The sequence below is a fragment of the Rhopilema esculentum genome, chromosome 4 (genome assembly GCF_057945365.1).
Source record: "Rhopilema esculentum isolate cy_ngs chromosome 4, ASM5794536v1, whole genome shotgun sequence".
Classification (NCBI taxonomy): domain Eukaryota; kingdom Metazoa; phylum Cnidaria; class Scyphozoa; order Rhizostomeae; family Rhizostomatidae; genus Rhopilema; species Rhopilema esculentum.
In genome coordinates this window covers 12,121,801-12,140,977 of record NC_142818.1, presented here as the reverse complement: position 1 = coordinate 12,140,977, position 19,177 = coordinate 12,121,801, and the positions used below count along the sequence as shown (strand labels likewise).

Sequence of the window (19,177 nt, the reverse complement as noted above, 5' to 3'; positions counted from 1 at the left end):
CTTATTCGACAGTAATTTCCTACATTTTAGAGTGTTGTCGAAAGAAATAGCATTATTGCATGTAAGTTCATAACCAATGCACCCAACGTTTTAATTGCTTTCATTTTGTTCCTAACCGCACTAATATTTTATCTCACTACTCAATTCGCATAAACACAGTGCCATTTTCAAAAGGGCACAGTGCTGTCCCCGCTGCCCCCGTGCTTCCAGCGCCCCTGCCTATATGAAATCTAAATTCGAGTCGCTGGTATGACCAAACTTTCACCCAGAATGAGAAAAGTTGCCAGCTCTCTGTAATTCCAGGCGTAGGGATCACGAGGTGTGGTCACATCGAGAAGAATGGTCAGGACACTCTTCGAGAAGCACATCCCCTCGATGTCCTAAAAACTACCTTCGGATGCTATGTGCAAATGCAATTACAAAAAATCCAAATGTAGGCTAGACAACATTCCAGTTTTTAAGCACTGGAGGTCAGAAAAGCAAACACTGTTCTCAATAAAACTAATGCTGATGTGCTAGGTACCTTTGGGGTTTCGTTTTCCGGTCTCTATCCCCCGCTAATCAATTTATCTTTGGCCTAATGTCGCAAAAAGTGAATTTGGATCTTATGATTAGGTCCTGCATACCGAATCAGTTATCTGAATACGACAGGTTTCAGCACTGTTTGCAGCAGTTTGTTAGTGGGCACGCAAAAACACCCGAGCCGGACACCTGTAATTCTGCAAGTGTATCGAAAGACAAGACCTAACGCCATAAACAAAACATTCTCCAAGCATAATATTGGCCAAGCTATTTTTGCAACACACTTTTTTATTGAAAGGAACGCTTGAATCGTGTCCATGTACATGCAAGATACAAAGTTGTTAAAAAGGGCCTTTGTCAATAAGAGGCTAGAGCAGTTCTCCCCCCCCCCCATTGACCCCAAACACCATGGACCTTATCTTTCACCTTTAACCACCCCATTGCCTTACCCAAATCGATCATTACTGATGAAGACCAATGTCTGAAACGTCTCAACCTTTTTTCATGGCTACACATTCAATTTAATCGTCGTCTTTGATTCTCAATTTCGTCGACCATTTTTAATTTAAAACCAGATACCGTTTCTTTAACTTAAAAATGAAGGGGTACAAAGAAGAATATTGGGTTTTTTATTCTCGACAATGTGCATTGTCTCTTTGCTCCCTCCCTTTAGCGTATCCCTAAAATTCTATATGAATATGCTTCTTTAACGTACAGCAGAATGCTGGTTCTGGAAACAATATTCCTAAAAATACACATTCAGACAGTATCAAAGATTTTCTTTCTTTAAAAAGATGATTTTCAAGAAATAGTTATTTGTGAATTATGTGAAATTTTTCAATGACTCAATGAAGCTGCGAGTTTACTTTCATCAACTTAAAATTTGACTCTTGTGGTCAAGCAGCTATTTGAATGCCATTTACAGTTCACAAAAAGGGCAAAGAATTGAGTTTGAAATATATATGTATATCTCGATTTGGGTTTTCAACATGTAAAGGATCTAGGAACAATTTTACATTGAAACTTGTTTCTTTATAATTATTCTTTTCGTAGCTGCGAGAGATCAATTTGGCCCTGCGGGGGCGAAAGGAGAAAATCTTAGTGGAAGGAAAAGAAGGCCTACAAGTGACTACTGTACAAGTGAAGAGCTTTCGACGGACAAGAGATTTATTCATAGTATTTTAATTTTTAAGCACAGAGGATCAGTGTCGTAAATTCTTAATGTTTTAGTGTTTATTCCGTTTAAATGGCTGTTGATTTACGGTCGTATAACTGTCTGCCAGAGCACCAAGGTCCAGCTTTTCGAACCTGGGCTCGAATTATTCAGACGGCCGCCATGAGTTCAGGGACCCCAACGTCCCCACTTCTTAGTCCAAATGGTTATGTAAATTCAGATAATACATTTGCGAATTTGATTCCCGCTGAAGAGGTTATTCCACTCAAGTCTACCGATGACACAAGAAAACAGAGAGGCTTTGGAGAAACAAGCAACTCTGGATCAAGAAAACCAGGACATAACGAGAACCAAGCAAGTGGCTCTCAAGTTGTAGATGTCCCATCGCTTCTTTACGCACCTTGGAAGAAAAGAAGTTATCCAGAAAATGCATATGGGTTAGTGTCTTAACTAAAGCTATATCTTGCACGCGCTTGAAAAACAAACAGGAAGGTAGGGCATCGGCACACCCAAGGGTTTTGGAAACTTGTTTTGAGGTGACATTGCCTTTTGTTAATCATAGCAAACTGGAGTAAATCTTTCTAGCAATCTTGTGGCCGGCATTCCTAAGATTTTCAAGACTTATTTTTAAATTTTGGTTCTGAATTGTTGAAATAAAGAAATGGTATGGTAATGATAAAAATGCACGGTGTTGGTGTACTGAAATGATAAGATATGTTTTGTTATGAAATAAGACAGCAGCTTTTTATCCAAAGCTTTGGCGAAACAGCAGTCGCTTCTGATATAACATTATTAACAAACGTAAAACAACTTATAATTTGTGATTTAATCCTAGGCCAAGCTATGGTAGGTCTGCCCCACCCTGTATATTTCAAAATATCATAGAGTTTCACACATTGAGCTTGTGAAAAAGGGAATTGAAGCTACAGCTGAAAGTTTTGATTAAATGTGTGAAAATGTGCTGCAAGTATGTTTTAACTATATTTTTTTCCTTTTTTATTGGTTGGTTATGCTAGAGAAAGGCTGTACACGATATTTGTATTAGGAAGTGGTTTAGTTAAGTAGCTTAATAAAATATAAGGGCTTCCCCTTTGAGGTCAATTAGGAGTGGTTCTTGACCACATAGGGCAACTAAACATCCTTAACTGTTCTTAAAGATTTCATTGTAATTGTAGAAAGATTTTTTTGAGTTTAAACTCTCAAATAATTGCTTCTTAAAGAACAAGGATTTGAAAAATTGTGAATTTTTTGTGTAGCTAAGAACTTTTCATCAAGAGGTTAAAAGCAAAAACATAACAAGCTATTTCTTATCATCTCACGCTGTTTAGGTTTTTGCTTTTTTATAGTTAGGCTAGGATCTGAATTTTTGTTGCCAAAGATTTCATTGGAAATTGCCAAAGTTAACTCTAAACCTTCAACTTATAGGTAGACTTCTGCTTCAACATATTGTGAAATGAATAAGATAGGACAAAATTTGAACCTAACTTTCACTTCAATGAGAAAAAAATTTGAAAAGCAAGTTCTTCAGTTCAGCAAGACTAAACATTTTCTAAGAGCTTTTCTTTTGTTTCTCTTCACCCGACATTAGATTGAAACAAGACACCAATTGGCAAGTCATCAGTCAACTTTTGAGACAATGCTGTTTGCTTTTGTTACTCAGTTTTCTCATCAAAATCTTGTTGAATGATGACCAAACAAACAGATCGCTTAATTTTTTATCACAGATTATTTTGTTATCAAGGAGATGTTGATCAGACTAAGAGATAAAGATGATGATACTTGTTTTTTGACTTTTAAGTCAGTTTAATGGCCTCAGGTTTTCATTAAGAACAAGTTATATTTTTGATCAAATTTGGAGGCATTGAAATGTGCAAATTTCTTTAGAGGCAAGCAGTTGTTAAAGCATTGCAACACAATTTTCATTGTGATTCATATTTTTGAAGCCTAAATGCATTAATGATGCAAAGATAATTTTTTGCTCCTTTGAATTAAGTGTGGAACTACAAGGTGTCATAAATATTAACACAATCAGTTTCAATAACAATGTGAAAATGGATCTAAAAAACCTTTAGTCTAAATTATGATAACAGTTTTAAGTACTTCATAACCTCACTGTCTCTTTGTAAGTTAATCATAAGTCCTGTTTGTCTGAGTTAATCTTGAAATATTCTTATTCCATAGACTGCACCTTGAGGTAAAAGACTTCTATGAATATATGTCACCAACACCAGAAGAGGCCTTTATGAGGAAAGATGCAGTGGATAGAATAACAAATGTTATAAACTCCATCTGGCCGACTGCAAAGGTATTTTTCTGTTCTTGGTACTAGACCCCTTTTGATAATTCTGGACATTAATTCATGTATTGATGTGGTATTATGTGAATTAATTATTTCCCAACAGCAAGCAACAAAGTAAGTTAATTTGCCATTTTCTATTTAGATGAATCAACATTGAATTAGTTATAAGTTTCTATTTATAAGAATCAGTTATGGGTTGGTGGTTGGCAATAAAGAACATTTTTGATAGGTAAAATAATGAAACTTTTAGCATCTTTTAAAACCTGTCTTTTTAACACAGTGATTTTCTCCCAATAATTTTTGTTTGTCTTGCTTTTCAAGGTTGAAATATTTGGAAGTTACAAAACAAATCTTTACCTCCCTACCAGGTATGACTTGCAATTACTGTGAACAGTTATTTTTATTTTAAGTTTTTGAGTATGCTGAGACCTTTCTAAAAATCAATCTTGCAAGGGCTACAAACTGCCTGTGTAGATCAGCTTACAAGGGCGATTGCCCATCAAACATTATTTGTTAAAAAAAGTCCTTAAGGACCTGAGGGGGGGGGGGGGGGGGGGATACCCACAATTGCCTAACCTTTGATTTTCTAAATGCACAATTACTGCCAGTTTGTAACCAAAATAGTTCTTATCATTGTCCCTTGTTCTCGATATTTGTTGTTCCTGCTTTTGAGTAACCAGGGTTTGAAGTGTGGGTCATCAGGGTTTTTGGAACAATAGCCTTTGAAGAAAATTTGTCACGGATTACTGAAATCTGATGCTTTTTTAACAGAAGAATGAAATTCAGCACAAATGCCAGACTTGGATTTTTTTGAAAATGATGCACACAATATGAAATTTTTATAAAGCAAAAAGGCCCGTGTATGCTTTAAGCATCTAAACAAATCTTCAACAGTCATAGCTAAAGCCTTCCTATAGTCCTATAGTTTTTAAAAAAATTTGAGTATAGAGAGCAGGAAAACAGCTATAAGTTGCAACATTGGAAATTTTCATGCTTGATGCCATCATTAGACATCTCTTGTTATGCTTTGTGCTTGCAATTCCAGTGACATTGATCTTGTGGTCTTTGGCTACTGGGAGAAACTACCCTTATGGACCCTCGAAAGAGCATTGGTGGATCAAGATGTTGCTGATTCCTCAACTATCAAAGTACTGGACAAAGCATCAGTAAGTCTGCCTAGTTTTGTTTCTCAATAATAAATTATCACAATAACATAACTATGGTCATTACCATTATCTTCATCATATGCTTTAAAAGCAATTGTAATTAGATATTTATGTACCTGTAAAGAATCCTGAATTTTTTAAGGTCTCCTCACTATCCCTGCCTATTTCAAATTATATATTAGTTTTATACTCAGCCTGGTGACACATCATTTTCATCAATGTTGTATATATCAATTTTTATGGCATTTTATGATTTGTCGTGGACTGCCTTTTTCAAAAACCTTTTATTCAGGACACTCTTCTTCTTTTTCAGATGAATATTCAGTTCTCTCTTTTCACCTCTTTTGACATACCATATGATTAAGACTTATACTTGTTGTAATCAATTAAGCCTGGCATACAGTAAAATAAGAAAATAGGATGGAAAGGCAGAAACATCTCATTTGAAGCACTTTTCATTTGCCAAAAATGCAGTGAACAAAGTGTATAGTGAAATTTATATCTAGTGTCAAAGTGACATGAAAATGAAGCATTTAATTGGTTTTTCTTTTCCAACCAATCAGAATTGCTAACTTGCAACATGGTTGAAGAACCCAAGAGAACAAACAAACTTTTAATGTCTACACAAATAAAGATTTATTATTTTAATGAAGACGTTTTCAAGAAAGCCAAAATGAAAAGACAACTGTTTTCGCTCTGTGATTTGTAAACTGCTGCCACTCTGTGTTTAGAAGCCTTTTTGATTGCCCAACATAATTGTTTTCCTACTATGCCAAATCACATTTTATATAAATATATAAGCTTTTTTATTGTAGATTGCTATCTGTAATCAGCATCTTTCGTTTCTAATGCAGTATTCAATTATCAAATATCCATTTATTAGTATCCATTTGTCAGTTTCCTTGCTAAAATAGTTTAGATATATGTAATTATTAAATTTATCAAGTTTAATTTATTTTAAGATCCTATTTCAGTAGATTGGATTCTTGTTATCATGTTCCTTTGTTCTACTAACATTCAGATTATTACTCATTTCAAAATTCACAGAATCCGGCAGACGGCATATTCTGCATTTCTTCCTTCTTGCACATTGAAAAAGTTTCATGGGTGATTTTCTCTTTCAAGGTTCCTATTGTCAAGCTGACAGACAAACGCTCAAATATAAAAGTTGATATTAGTTTTAACATGGACACAGCTGTGAAAGGAGCAGAACTGATTCAGGTACGTTTTCCACTTTTCAATAACTTTATTCTGGTTCTTTTATACAAACAATGAGATGGCCTGTGTACCACTGAAGATTTTTTTTAGACTTGATCAGTATTGTATTGTTTGCTACCTAGCTTTTGAAGGTAGTTTTAGGAAACTTAAAAGCTATGCTTATCAAGCATGGCCCTGGTCCTTCCTCTTGATGTGACCACACCTTGTGATTCCTACGTCTGAAATTTTAGAGAACTGGCAACTCTCCTCACTCTAAAGGAAAGTTTGGTCATGTCATGGACTCAAACCATGTACCCTTGGGTCTGTAGTCAGCGACCCTGACCATTGACCCATACTTGAACCTGTGGATTCCAGATCCACCACTTTGATTTTGATCTGTCCCTTTTATCAAAATCTATTTTTCATTTGAACTAAAAAAGGAGCGAGGATGTAGCTATTTAAGTTCCAATTTGCCCATATTTCTGTTTGAGGGAGAATATGCCATGTGTACTCAGGAACCATATGTGTTGCTATCTTGCTCTCTTTTGCACTGCTAAATCTAAAATATTTGAAATATCATTATTTACATAACAAATAGAGGGCAGGGCCAAATTTCTTTAGCAATAACCAATGCTTGATTAACTGAAACTCAGAAGAAATCTGTCTGGTAACATATTAATCTGACACATGTCACATTTGAGACATTGATTTATTTTTTGTACTTTGTCTAAGATATTTTTACTAAAGTCCTTACCAAAAGAGGGTGCAATGCGAGTATTTTTGTGAATCTATGGCAATGAAATTAATTAATGTAGAACCAAACAGTGTTTATCAAAAATATGTTCAAATTCCAATGTTGCTAATTGCATGAACATTTTTGTAGGAGTTTCTGAAAGAGTACAAGATTCTTCCTCAGTTGTTCATTGTCTTGAAGCATTTTCTTGTTATGAGGCAGCTAAATGAAGTTTTCACTGGTGGCATTAGCTCTTATTGCCTTATGCTTTTAACTATAAGCTTCCTTCAGGTTAGTACAGTATGACTATGTATCATTTTTATGTATCATTTAAGTCAAATATGTCATATTTTAATGTAATGCTACTTAAGCACTCCATTAATGTGATGGTTTTTCATAATAAGAATTAAATGCAGAGTTGTCCATATTTTATATGTTTACAGTTTGAGATGCTTGAAAAATTTCTTAATGTGCTATCAACCACATTCATTTTTCAAATTCAACATTTCCTTTTTACAGATGCACCCAAGGCAGGAGTCAAAGCTTCCAAATGCCAACCTAGGTGTTCTTCTGATTGAGTTTTTTGAGTTGTATGGAAGAAATTTCAACTATCAGAGGACTGGCATAAAAATTAGAAATGGAGGCTGTTATTGCTCAAAGGATGAGGTATGTAGTGTGTGAACTTTGTATCAAATTGAAAAGATCTAGTAAAGAAAACTATACCCTACTTATGAAGAATTTAAATCCTTTTAATTTTTTTATCAATTTCTTTGCCAAAACCATGTTTTTTATTTTGAAACATTTTCAATTTTTCTATCTAGATTATGAGAGAAATGGTTGATGGGCAATTTCCGTCTTTACTATGCATTGAGGATCCTGTTTCCAAAGGTAGGTTCAAGGTTGTCAGTTGCTAGAAATGTCTAATTTCAGAATATTTCAACTGCTCAAACTTTATCAAACTGTTATCATTTGATATAAATTACTATTCCTTGGTCTGCCTTAAGTGTTCAGCACCATATAGGCAGAGCTGTACATGCTTTTGGTGTATAGAACAGGACAGTTCTCAGTTGCTACTCCCAGTTTCACGCTTAATGCCATAGTCATGCAACTTTAACACTTCTTTCTCTATGGGTGTTGCTATATTAATTTGTTATGTCCCTGAAAGTATTGGGAATTTCAATGCTCATAGGTGTTGATTAAAGATGTAGATAGATGTTTCACTATCAAATTATTGGCGGTTAAATAAAACAAAACTAATTTTGATGTCAGCATTTTGAAATAAGTTCAGATCTTCAGGGTTGAATTCTTATTACAATTGATGATGGCAAGTTTTTCTTCCAGCAAAGCTTGCATTGTTTAGATTTGTTAGAATAGGATTCTGCCCTCTTTTTTATTGACCATTTGATGAAAAATTATATTTAGTTGCCAAACAAATTTAGATCTTTATTTTTATGTCTTGCACCTTGATCTTCTGTTTAAAGACAAATGTTCTTAGATAAATAAGATGTGGACACAAAAATTGTTCATAAAATGGAAATGATAAAAAAAAATTTTTTGCTGGGGCTCACAATTTATAAATGTTATTTTTCTTTATTGTGTACTGGCCTAAGATTCAGATAACTGTTTTAGATAGAAGGCCCACTGAGAAGGGAAAGACCATCCTTGCTTGCCAGGTGTATAATTTTTTAGACAGCTTTCTGTAAGCTGAGAACAACAGAAAAACAATATGAATTTCTCTGGGTATTGTATAATTTTGTTATGACTGATTTTAAAAGATCCTGTCACGACTGAGTGCCCATGTTCAAGTTCTCAAACAGCCTTTGGAGTGGCAAAGATTTGATGACATGTGTTATTCTGTTTTAGTAATTGACATTGGCAAGAGTTCATTTGGAATAATGAGAGTTAAAGAAGCCTTTGAATATGCATATAATGTGTTGGACAGTGCTTTGAGAAATCGACATTACTTTAAAATCAACCCAGACAGGTAAACAATACTCATCTTTTTGAAATCCAAGGAATATGCTATGCAATTAAAGTTCAGCCAGATTTCATTTGTTGATTTTTGCACAAGGAGGTCTATTATAGAGTCTGGCCTGCTTTAGGTGCAAGTCTAGAGGAACATATGTCTGTAACAAGAGGAATGGGCTGGGGGCACACCTACAGGAAATTTTCTTCAGACCACCCCCTTTAGATTGGTAGGGGATGCCTTTTTTTACAAAATACTTTATAATACCCTATTTTAAATTAAGTCCATTTTTTTGAAAAAGCTATATGTGAGTAGAGCTTTAAAGATAAAGCAAGGGTGTTGTTGAAAGCTGATGATGGTGCGTGTAGACTGAAAGTTCAGCAAGGATAGGAGACCTGAATTTGGGAAATCATACTGAAAGAAAACATGAGGATTTGAAGCAACCATTGCAGGACCCTTATCTCTGGATTATTAATATCTTTGGAATTCTGTTCTTTGTTGTCTGAGTCCGCCTCAAAGTAGTTTAAATGATTTAAGTTACAGATAAAGAGAATATTTCAAATTTTTTTATTTTGTTTTGCTTATTTTATTTCTCTGATTCTTCAAAGCACCTTCTTTTGCTTAATGTAATTAAATTTATTAAAAGAGCCTACATGGTAAAGATATCATTTATTCATGAAGTAGCACATTTTCTGTTGGCTTCAACAGAACTCTTAGCATTTCCTTTTTGTAGGATTGTAACATTTGGGATTGCAAGTGACACACCTTGTGTTTAAGGCTATGCATTAATGACTGCTTTATGAAGGAAGACAGTGTGCTAGGTGACTTTCTAGATGTTATTTTGGTGGAAGGGAGTGTCAAGCCTCTAATCTCAAATGCCCCATGAAAACTCTCATGGCCATGCAATGTATGCTTTTTTATTACCCAAGCATTGATGCCTTAGGAAAACAACACAAGATTTATCCTAATAAAGGTGGCAGCATTGAAAATATTTTTTGAGGAAAATAAGGAGAAGACAGAGGCCTTCCAATCTTAGCAAAAAGGTATTTTAAAAGGACATCAGTTCAATAGCTGATTAAAAGTTATGTGAAAGTAAACAATTAGCGGTTCTGAGTGTTAGGGCACTGATTATTTTTACAAATCTGTAAATAATAAGGTAAATAAATGAACCCCATAACAAGGATTTGAATAGGAAAAAATATGGTTGCTAACAGGCTTGCCAAAAAGGTGTTTGTTGTTAAATTATTAGCCTTATTACAAGAGCAAATTTATCTTTTGTTGGTTTGTTGATGAGAACCCCTCTTTTGCAAACAACATTGAATTCAGTAAAACTTCTAAGGAAAAAACTCCTGTTTTATATTGAATGGTATATGTATGGTGTAATATGGATCCCCCAGGTACTTCAAGCTACCACAGTTTATTGCCGTTAATCATCTGTGTTAAAATTTTGATTTGAGAAAATTCTGTCAGATTTGGATGCAAAACGTTTTTCTGTTGACGTTTTTATGAGCCCTCAAACTTTCACTCAATTCATTATATATCATTTTTCCCTGGACAGTATTTTCAAGAATAGTTTTGCCAATAATATCAAACCCAATTAACCTTTTATTGTCATTACAGTCTTTTGTACATTTATTTTCAAGTAACACACACTGGGTAATGGAAATCTCTTACTGCTTTTGTTAGCTCCACTTTCTAAGCTAACTTTATGATTATTGATTTATTGTAGCACCTACTTGAGCAGGATAATTCAGGTTCCCAGTGAAATAGTGCAATACAGAGAGTGGGTGAAACACCAGTTTCAGGTTTTGTATGGCCATACAGTGGACAAGCAAACAGGAACAACATGTGAGATTGATATCGTAAACAATGATGATTTTCCTCCCCTTGAGTCACCAAAGACTATTCCTAAACATAGTAGGACAAATTCAAGCAAATCTGTAGCAGAAAACAAATTAGCAGAGACTCATCAGCCAGAATTTAAAGAAGAGCAAAAGAAAAGTAATACAACATCTTTAAGTAACTCAAATCAATTATCATTGCCATTAAATAAAAGACTATCAGATACAGAAGGTGGTGTACAGATAGGTGAGGCAGCAACACAGGATGTAGCAGAAAAGAACAATAAACCAGATACAAATTCAGCAGATAATGCACAAACAAAGAAAAATAATGTTGTTGATATTGGTAGCACAAGTAGTGACATTGACGAGTTCATTCTTGAGCCATACCTGGAAGGTGTTTCATGGGGCGACCTCTGTGATGATACACCTGTGGATGACAATTCTGATACACAAGATGTTGAAGACCAAGTCTGCCAAAGAACAGGGCACCAAATAGGTAGTGGGGGAGCATCATTGTGGTCGGGAGATGAAAGTTCCCCAAGTGAGAATAAAGTTCCAAAAAGACCTTTACATTTAGCTACAGGCCATGCCCATTTTAAATTTCATGATGATAGAAATCACACAGGGAAAAGAAGTTCACATCATTATAGAAACAGAAGGCCACGCTCACCATGTGAAGGAATAGGCGAGCAGGATTTAGCAAATGCTAGACAAGCTCGTCAGCTCATCATTTCATCACCTGAAAAACCCATCATTAAGCCAGAAAAATGGGCTAGAGAAGATGGAAAAAATTCAAGAGATCACAAGGTTGGTTTCTTTATCATTTTATTTAGAGCTTTTATTTGAATGCATAAAAAGTAGATTTCTTATTTTACTGCTTTTTTGTCTTTTGGAAAGAAACAAATTGTGTTTTCCTTTCTTTGATATCACTGTTCTTTCTGAAATATTAATTTTCCTGCATTTAAGCAGGGGTGATGCACACAATTTTGGAAAGTGCTGTCATTTAGGTTGTTATTTTAAAACTGGGCATGGGGGTAAATGAATTTCTTTATCCTCCAATCTTCTCAGTCAGGGATTTTTAAACTTGAAATGTGATACTCATCATGTAAACTTTATTTGTAAACTTTATTTTCAAAAAAAAGTCCCACCAGATTTTGAGTAGGGTATGCCAGTCAAAGCTGAATTCATTTTGCCAGGTTTGATAGCGTCTGGACTACAATAAAAACTAGAAAAACGTTTTATTTGTCATTTTCTGCTTTATTTTGTCTGTTAAATGGGTATGAAAAACCCAGTACCTTTCCAAAAACATACCTTATCTTTTCTAACTTGTAATACTTCTCTGGTAAATGTTAAGGAGACATAGCTGAATTAATTATAAAAGTTCAGCGGAGTTTTTGAATGTGTAACCATTAATATGTAATTGCTTTCTGGATAAAATAAATTCTACAAATTTAATGACAAGAAAAATTCTAAACTGGGTACACTAGAGGTAATTTGAAGTTGGACGCTTTCAAGATTTCAGCACAGGAGTGTACATGAATCTATTTTAAGATTTTGTCATCCTATATTTACGAAAAAAATTGAAATGTTACTATTGAGAAAATTGTTCTCATTTTTAGAGCCATGAACACAATAGAAGTCATGATGAAAAACACGAGCATAGATACAAATCAAGCAACCGCGATTCAAGGGAATTCCACAGTGAAAATACAAAGAATTCATATGACCAGACTTATCATGATGATAATCATTCCCATAAGTATGGATCAGGACATAGGCGGCGTGGTAAAAGAGATTCTAAACCTTTTTGAAATACCTCTTCCCAAGCTTATATCAAATATAAGGCAATTTTTCTAGAAAATTTTCATAGTGTAGTTATGATTCAAATGTCTATAAAGAAAGATGTGATTTGTGAAAGCTAAAATGTTTAATGCTTATATCCTGGGGTAATCATAACCTGCTTGTGCCTCCATTGTGATTAAGCAAGTTACACCCCACTTCTTGCTTGCAAGATATATATGTATTGGTGTTTTTTATTATTGTGAGGTTAAACAAAATTGGTAGATGTTTCAAACTATTAGGCCATTTCAATATTGCATGTATTTCAAGAGGCTTCAAGCTTTATTTGTAATGGTTCTCTTGATGAATAGTTTTTATGACATCAAGACCTAATTAGCCTAAGCCTTTATATTCTTAAGTACAGATAGGTTGTTTTCAATTTTTTCTTAGAAGATCGCGAGTAAATTTCAAAATATTTTACATTTAAAGAAATGGATCAATAACTTTATCCATAATATGTTGAATTTAAAGCAGTAAGATTTCCTGATCTATCTTTGATTTCAATTAGATGCATTTTCAGTTTCGCGCTTTGCATGTCAATGCTGATATTTTGACCCTTTTTTTACAATCATTTAGTAAAATTAGTTAGGAGTCATTTTTGTGATTTATGGAAATCTGTTTCATGCTGGAGGTGAAACAGATTCAATTTTAATAGAATGATAAAGGAATATATGTTTAAATATCTGGCTGGCTTTGTCTGAAAGTATAGAGTCACTAAGTTAAGATATTTTTGGCCTCTAAGAAAAGCCCTAAAACTGATATTGTAAGCTTATATTGCAATAATTATTTGTGAGAAATTTTCGACATAAGATGGAAGCTAGCAATGTAGCCCATAATCAAAACAGTCACTTTCCTCTTGTCAAAAACAAATTTGGCATTTAAAACTAGACACTGTTTTATAGGAAGTTTTTGAATGAATAAAAAATCACTTTATGGTAGACATTATCAAACAAGATCATCATTGTTTCTATGGATTTTCACCAAAACTTTCTTGAAAAGCCCTAGTGGAGCCTGATATATCCCTTGTTAGTGTTTTTAATCCCCAGCAAAGAATCATACTTATTTTTAGGTGATACGACTTTTAACAACTTAGGCTATATGAAAATTGTTTTAGATTTCACCCCTGCTTTTTTCTGATAGGTAGAATAATAAATATTTGTAAATTATTATGTCTAAATAATGTTTGATCTCTTTAGGATCTTGCTGCTGGCACATAAATAATGTTGGTCTCAGAGGCAAAGTGTTGGCCTGCTTAGGCATAGCTCTCAAAGGAGCATTTGATCTAGATGTTATTCAAATGCCCTTTCTCCACTTCTAGAGATAACAGCTAGCATTTCTAAAGCAAATATCTAAAGTGTATTATTATTTTTTTGGATACTAGTTCATAAAATTTGATATTTTACAAGTAATGATAAGCAGTCTTTTGATAAATGGGCATTACTGATTGAAAAAAAACCCATTAAAATGGTATACAATTTTTTGTTTATTCCACTTGGCAATATTCTACCTTTTTTATTTGCTGTGTTCTGTCCCATATTTACTTAGTGTATCTTGCCCCTTCCAGTAAACATAGTGCTTGAATGCTTGCAAGCAATTTGAAATAATTTGCCAGTCGTTCCACTATTTGGTTAACTATTTCGGTGTTATGGTGTGAAAATATTCCATACGGTATTTAAGTATATTTTAGACCGATTTTGGGTATTAGAATTAGGCTAATCTAATGTGTATCTCAGGTAGATACAAAATGAACAATGTTCTCAAAACTTCTGTCACATTTTTTTCACCACTCCTCTTTGTCTTCATTGCCTGATTGATAGCCCTAAGCCACACTGCAATTCATTTAAATTCATTTCTGGTAACAAAATTGTAATTATTTTTAAATCAGAACCTGCACAGTGTCCTAATCTCAAAGGATTTGTGATTTGGGCCACAAGCTATGGCCCACAAATCAATATAGAGTTAAAGGATGTCAATAGTTGTGCCTCATTACCAACTAGGTTCCGGCAGTTTCAACCAACATTTTAGGAAGTAGCTAATGAGTTTACAGACAACAGTTCCCGCACTCTCTATTAGCTAATGAGTCTATAATGCTTTATGTTAAGACTTCTTGAAATAAAATTTACTTTGAAATAGGTAATAAAAGAAGTTTATTGACAGATGGGTTTAACCAGTCTTGTGTTATGTCATCTAAGTGATTATCAAAGTCAGACAAGGTTTGGTATGCTTTACTTCGTATTAGTTCAGAAACAATGGCTAGGCCAGCATCACCATCTTGAAGATTCCTGAAATAGAGAATAGATCCATTTCATATTTCTTACAAAGAGGTAGAAGAACATTGTCCCTATATTTTGAAAAATTGGATGCCTTACTTCCTCCTTAAAGGGGCTTTAATAGTGTCTATTATTCCATGTTCAATATATTCTATGCATATTTCAACACAGCCTAAAAACAAAACTGCTTTGAAAGGATGAAGTTTCAAAGAATTAAGGTTTCATAAAGTCGAGACCAATTTAATTGAATAATTCGAAAAAGTTTATTTGTTTGTCAAAGTTGTTTATAAAGAGTCTAAGGAAGTTAGATATTTATACATATAGGTTCTGTTTGCAAAATATTTGTTTGTGTTAGGGTTAGGGTTGATACCAAAAACTTCCCCTATGATCAGAATGCAGAGTAAATTTAAAAAAAGTTTTGGCAGTTTCACTTAATTTTTCCAAAGCCAAATAGTATAGATACAGTCATGTTTTTCGAATTGATTGATACATTCCTGATAAAATAAGAAAGATTCAAAGGCAAACACATTAAATCAAATAAATCTAAACTTACCAGTTCCCATCTTTCTGCTTCCATTTACTCTCATGTGATATGTACAGCTGTTCAATTGTAAGAATGAAATTAAAATTTCAGTTTTTGTTGCATAAATATATAACAATAGCAAGAAATCATTTGTTAACCCTAGTTAGAGAACCTTTATAGTGGTAGTGCAACCCCTTCCCTGGCCTATCCCCTGCCCCCTCCCAGCAATGTTGTTTGTTGAGATTTGGTGAAATAGTTGCAAATATTGTGTACAAAGATTGTATATAATAACAAGATCTCAACAACAATGCTTGAAGGGGGAGAGGGATCAAATACATCTCTAGTAGATTACTGTAAATAAATTTGTTCTGATTTCATCACTGGTCTCAATATATTTTGTGAAGGATTGTAGGGTGTTAAATCTGGCATATCAGTAGCTAAAATGTGTTCAAAATAAAATTGCATCAAAATAGTAGTAGGAGGCAAGAAAAAGTTGACAACCAACAAATAACGCCATGACTCCGGTGTAACAGAAAAGAATTACAAATGTGGAAAACAAAACCTTTGAAGACGCACATTTGAGGCTTTATTCAACAAAATTACATCTCACACTCTCAAGTATTAACAAGGTGGCGTAAATAAAGAGAGCAAGTCCAATGAAATACATGAAAACACACCTTTTATTGTACATATCACAATGCAAACATACAAATACACCTTTATTGTCATTTCATAACCATGGACCAGGGAAAACATACATACCGTTGGGCAGAGCAGGCAAAGCATATTTAACTATCAAATACACAATATAATTTTTCATCAATAAAAAATCATTGGAAGAGATGCAGCTAGACAACAAGAAGATTGAAGCTAACTTAATGCCAGCATGCCTGACAACTGATTCAACTATAATTTTATTTGCCCAGGTTGAGAAGGAATAAACTTTTAAAATGGACAAAGCATCAGGTTTTTAAACAGGCATCTTTCAAAATCACTATGGTACCTTAAGGGCCAGGTCTTCACATTCAGCTCCCATCTTTGTGTTATCAACCTAAAATACAAGATATAATATTGGGACATTGTTTCTTAAACTCAGCCTTCAACAAAAAGTGAACAATGCAGAATATGGAATATAAGAAAAAGAACAGGAAACAAATCACATCACAAGATCTTACTATTCCTACACAAACAATATTAGCTAATTAATCCTAACTATCTGGTAAAATATATGGATAGATGCAAAATTCCAAATACTGACCATTACTAAAAAAGTGTGATTGGCATGCTCTTGCAGTTTTTCAGCTATCTTGTAAGCAACCAGATCAGGTCTTTGAAAAAAAATAGAATAAGTTTATGTAAGCAAGGAATAAATAAAAATTTAGCAAAAGGCCCTGCAAAAAAAGATATTGTTTTTATTGTTTGGCAGAGAAATTGCCCTTGAAAAGCACACTCATGGCTTTGACAGACCATGGCTTTTGATTGAGAATCACTTCAGACTGTGCACTGATATAAAATGAAATGCTCCAAATGACTTTGGCTAGCAAAGCAAAACTGACCTGAAGTATCAAAGATTACATTATCATAAAAAATGCAACCCTATATCAACTGCAACCCAATCCAAGGTGCTGCCAATTTGGGGTCTCAAAGAGGGCCTTGGCTAGCTGTTGTGGTTGAGGGATGGCCTAGGTCCCATTTGCTATAAAATTGGATTAGACATCTTTATGTGCTAATAAGCTTGAAAATTTGTCTGTGAAGCAGCCCTTCATGGCAAAAAACTCATCATCTTTGCAATGAAATCATTAGCTAAGAAACCTGGATTCCACAGCCTTAACCTTAACTTTTGTTGGTGAATCATAGGCTCTAACCACTTCAATACACCAAAGTGGCCACAGTAGATGCCAATGCTGAGGCCTGAGTGAAAAGTGAAAAGTCAAATTGGACTTGTCCAAGACTGTAAAGTTTGGGAATGCACAAAGAAAGCAATAATTTTTTCCGAAAATTTTTTTATTAATGCACGAATTTGCAGCACAGACTGTTTTTTGACACACAGCCTCACCAAGAGGCTTACAAATGCCATTTAAAAAAAATCTTGCAGATTTTAACCTGCTATTTTGCAACATGATTTGTTTCTGCACAAGGATAAGCGACTGAAAATTATTCCCCACACACAAAAAATACTTTGCACTCTGGGACTTGACTTTTGGCCCTACAGTACAGGGCAGCACATTTGCATCCTTTGCTTATGACTGAGCCTGTTTCAAGTTATTTGAGATTTCAACGTTTTGTGTTGTGACCACAACCATATAGCTCAGCTGGTATAGCAAACAAAATACAGAGTCCCATCAGTCTCTATCAAATTCTCTTTTCACTTTATCGTTTTTCCATTCACAACTTTCAAAAGACTTATATAATATAGTCTCTTTTATAATGACAACCTCTGGGACTATAAGCTTGCTTAGCGTGATGGATTCCACCCCGGTGAAGAGGAAGTCCAGATGGAAATATCAATACTACATAAAAAGCTCTAGAGAAGCATACTCATTGAAATTGAAATTTTCGTTGGCCTGATAGTATCCGGCGATTTGGAGTTTGTTTGAACGGCAGTAAGCATCAATCTAAAAGAGAATTCATGGGCTTTAACTTAACATGGTGAAAAACTTGGGAAATTACTGAATTAGATTTGAATATAAGCAATTTATAAGGAAACAGTCACAACTGAAAAAAGTCACAACTGAAAAAAATCTGCATCTGTTTGTAGCGTATTAAAGATGAAACAATGACTCTTACCTGAGCCAAAGCAACTTCCAACATAGGCGCTAGGCCCAAACATTGGTGAAAAAGCGGAATTGCGTCTACAACTATGGTTTCGGTCCCATTTGGAACTGAATCTGATATTAGTACTCCATTGACAGCTTTATGTGGATACTTGCAGGCGTGCAAAAGTATCTTTGAGTAAGCTTTAACTGAAAATGTAACCTTCATCTTTTCTACAATGGACAAGATAGAGCAATACTTGTTTAATCTCAACCTCTTTGCGGCTAGATGGCCTCGTTTCAGAAAACTGTAATCTTTAGAGTTCTTCAGCTGGGTCCTTCTCCAACACAAGACTATTTTTCGCTTCCCATTGGATTTTCCTACTGTGTTCAAGTCAAAAATCAAACCACGGTTAAGTCGAGCAATTGCTCAAAAGGATCGCTTTGTCAGTTGCGGTAGGAGGCTAGCCACTAGGCTATGGGAAGGGGGAGGAGGCAAAAAATGTTCCCTTTGCTTTTACTTATCCTTTTCCCTTTCTTGTCTCTTATTTGTTCCATTAGCAATTTTTTCTTCAAATTCTTTAAAAAATTCGAAGCTGTAAACTTATATGTTTTCCTTTAATAACTATTATTGTTACCATTACATGAAACATAGGACACTGGGCCCGAAAATCGCCTGGTATCGCAGTGCCCAAGGCAACACCTCTGTCTTTTTAAAGATAAAATATAATGTTTAAAGCAAGTTGTGATTTTTTCGTTATGCCTTTACACAATCCTATCCTTGTAAGTAATTATTTTAAAATTGCAATGAATTTGAATTTGAACTGGAAAAACATTTTAGAACACGCTCTTCTACCAATACAAAAAACACATGATCCACCCATGATATAC

At 34.4% G+C, this 19,177-nt stretch overlaps 2 protein-coding genes across 2 annotated transcripts; one reads left to right on the top strand and one right to left on the bottom strand.

Moving 5' to 3' along the window:
- Window positions 1-1,598: 1,598 nt before the first annotated feature.
- LOC135690710 (terminal nucleotidyltransferase 4B) lies at window positions 1,599-14,503 on the top strand. Its single transcript, XM_065208346.2, has 11 exons — window positions 1,599-2,133; window positions 3,878-4,001; window positions 4,317-4,363; window positions 5,041-5,161; window positions 6,287-6,382; window positions 7,242-7,382; window positions 7,611-7,757; window positions 7,913-7,979; window positions 8,955-9,075; window positions 10,787-11,708; window positions 12,521-14,503. The coding sequence occupies exons 1-11, from the start codon at window positions 1,769-1,771 to the stop codon at window positions 12,710-12,712; spliced, it is 2,343 nt and encodes a 780-aa protein (XP_065064418.1). The 5' UTR covers window positions 1,599-1,768; the 3' UTR covers window positions 12,713-14,503.
- Window positions 14,504-14,794: 291 nt separating this feature from the next.
- LOC135690712 (ER membrane protein complex subunit 8) lies at window positions 14,795-18,576 on the bottom strand. The gene is made up of 6 exons (XM_065208348.2): window positions 18,321-18,576; window positions 18,072-18,148; window positions 16,792-16,861; window positions 16,537-16,584; window positions 15,564-15,610; window positions 14,795-15,022 (listed from the first exon to the last, which is right to left on the bottom strand). Exons 1-6 carry the CDS (start codon window positions 18,513-18,515, stop codon window positions 14,860-14,862), a joined length of 600 nt encoding a protein of 199 aa, XP_065064420.1. The 5' UTR covers window positions 18,516-18,576; the 3' UTR covers window positions 14,795-14,859.
- Between the last annotated feature and the right edge of the window lie 601 nt (window positions 18,577-19,177).

What these genes read in the sequence shown, in the direction of transcription:
- LOC135690712 (XM_065208348.2), bottom strand. Translation starts at nt 18,515, where the DNA reads ATGAAGGTTACATTTTCAGTTAAAGCTTACTCAAAGATACTTTTGCAC. An exon ending in GAAAATTTCAATTTCAATGA is followed by an intron (nt 16,862 to 18,071) that starts GTATGCTTCTCT and finishes TTTTTTTCAAAG; the next exon opens with ACCTGATCTGGTTGCTTACA. An exon ending in ATCACACTTTTTTAGTAATG is followed by an intron (nt 16,585 to 16,791) that starts GTCAGTATTTGG and finishes CTTGTATTTTAG; the next exon opens with GTTGATAACACAAAGATGGG.
- LOC135690710 (XM_065208346.2), top strand. Translation starts at nt 1,769, where the DNA reads ATGGCTGTTGATTTACGGTCGTATAACTGTCTGCCAGAGCACCAAGGT. An exon ending in TATCCAGAAAATGCATATGG is followed by an intron (nt 2,134 to 3,877) that starts GTTAGTGTCTTA and finishes CTTATTCCATAG; the next exon opens with ACTGCACCTTGAGGTAAAAG. An exon ending in AAGTACTGGACAAAGCATCA is followed by an intron (nt 5,162 to 6,286) that starts GTAAGTCTGCCT and finishes TTCTCTTTCAAG; the next exon opens with GTTCCTATTGTCAAGCTGAC.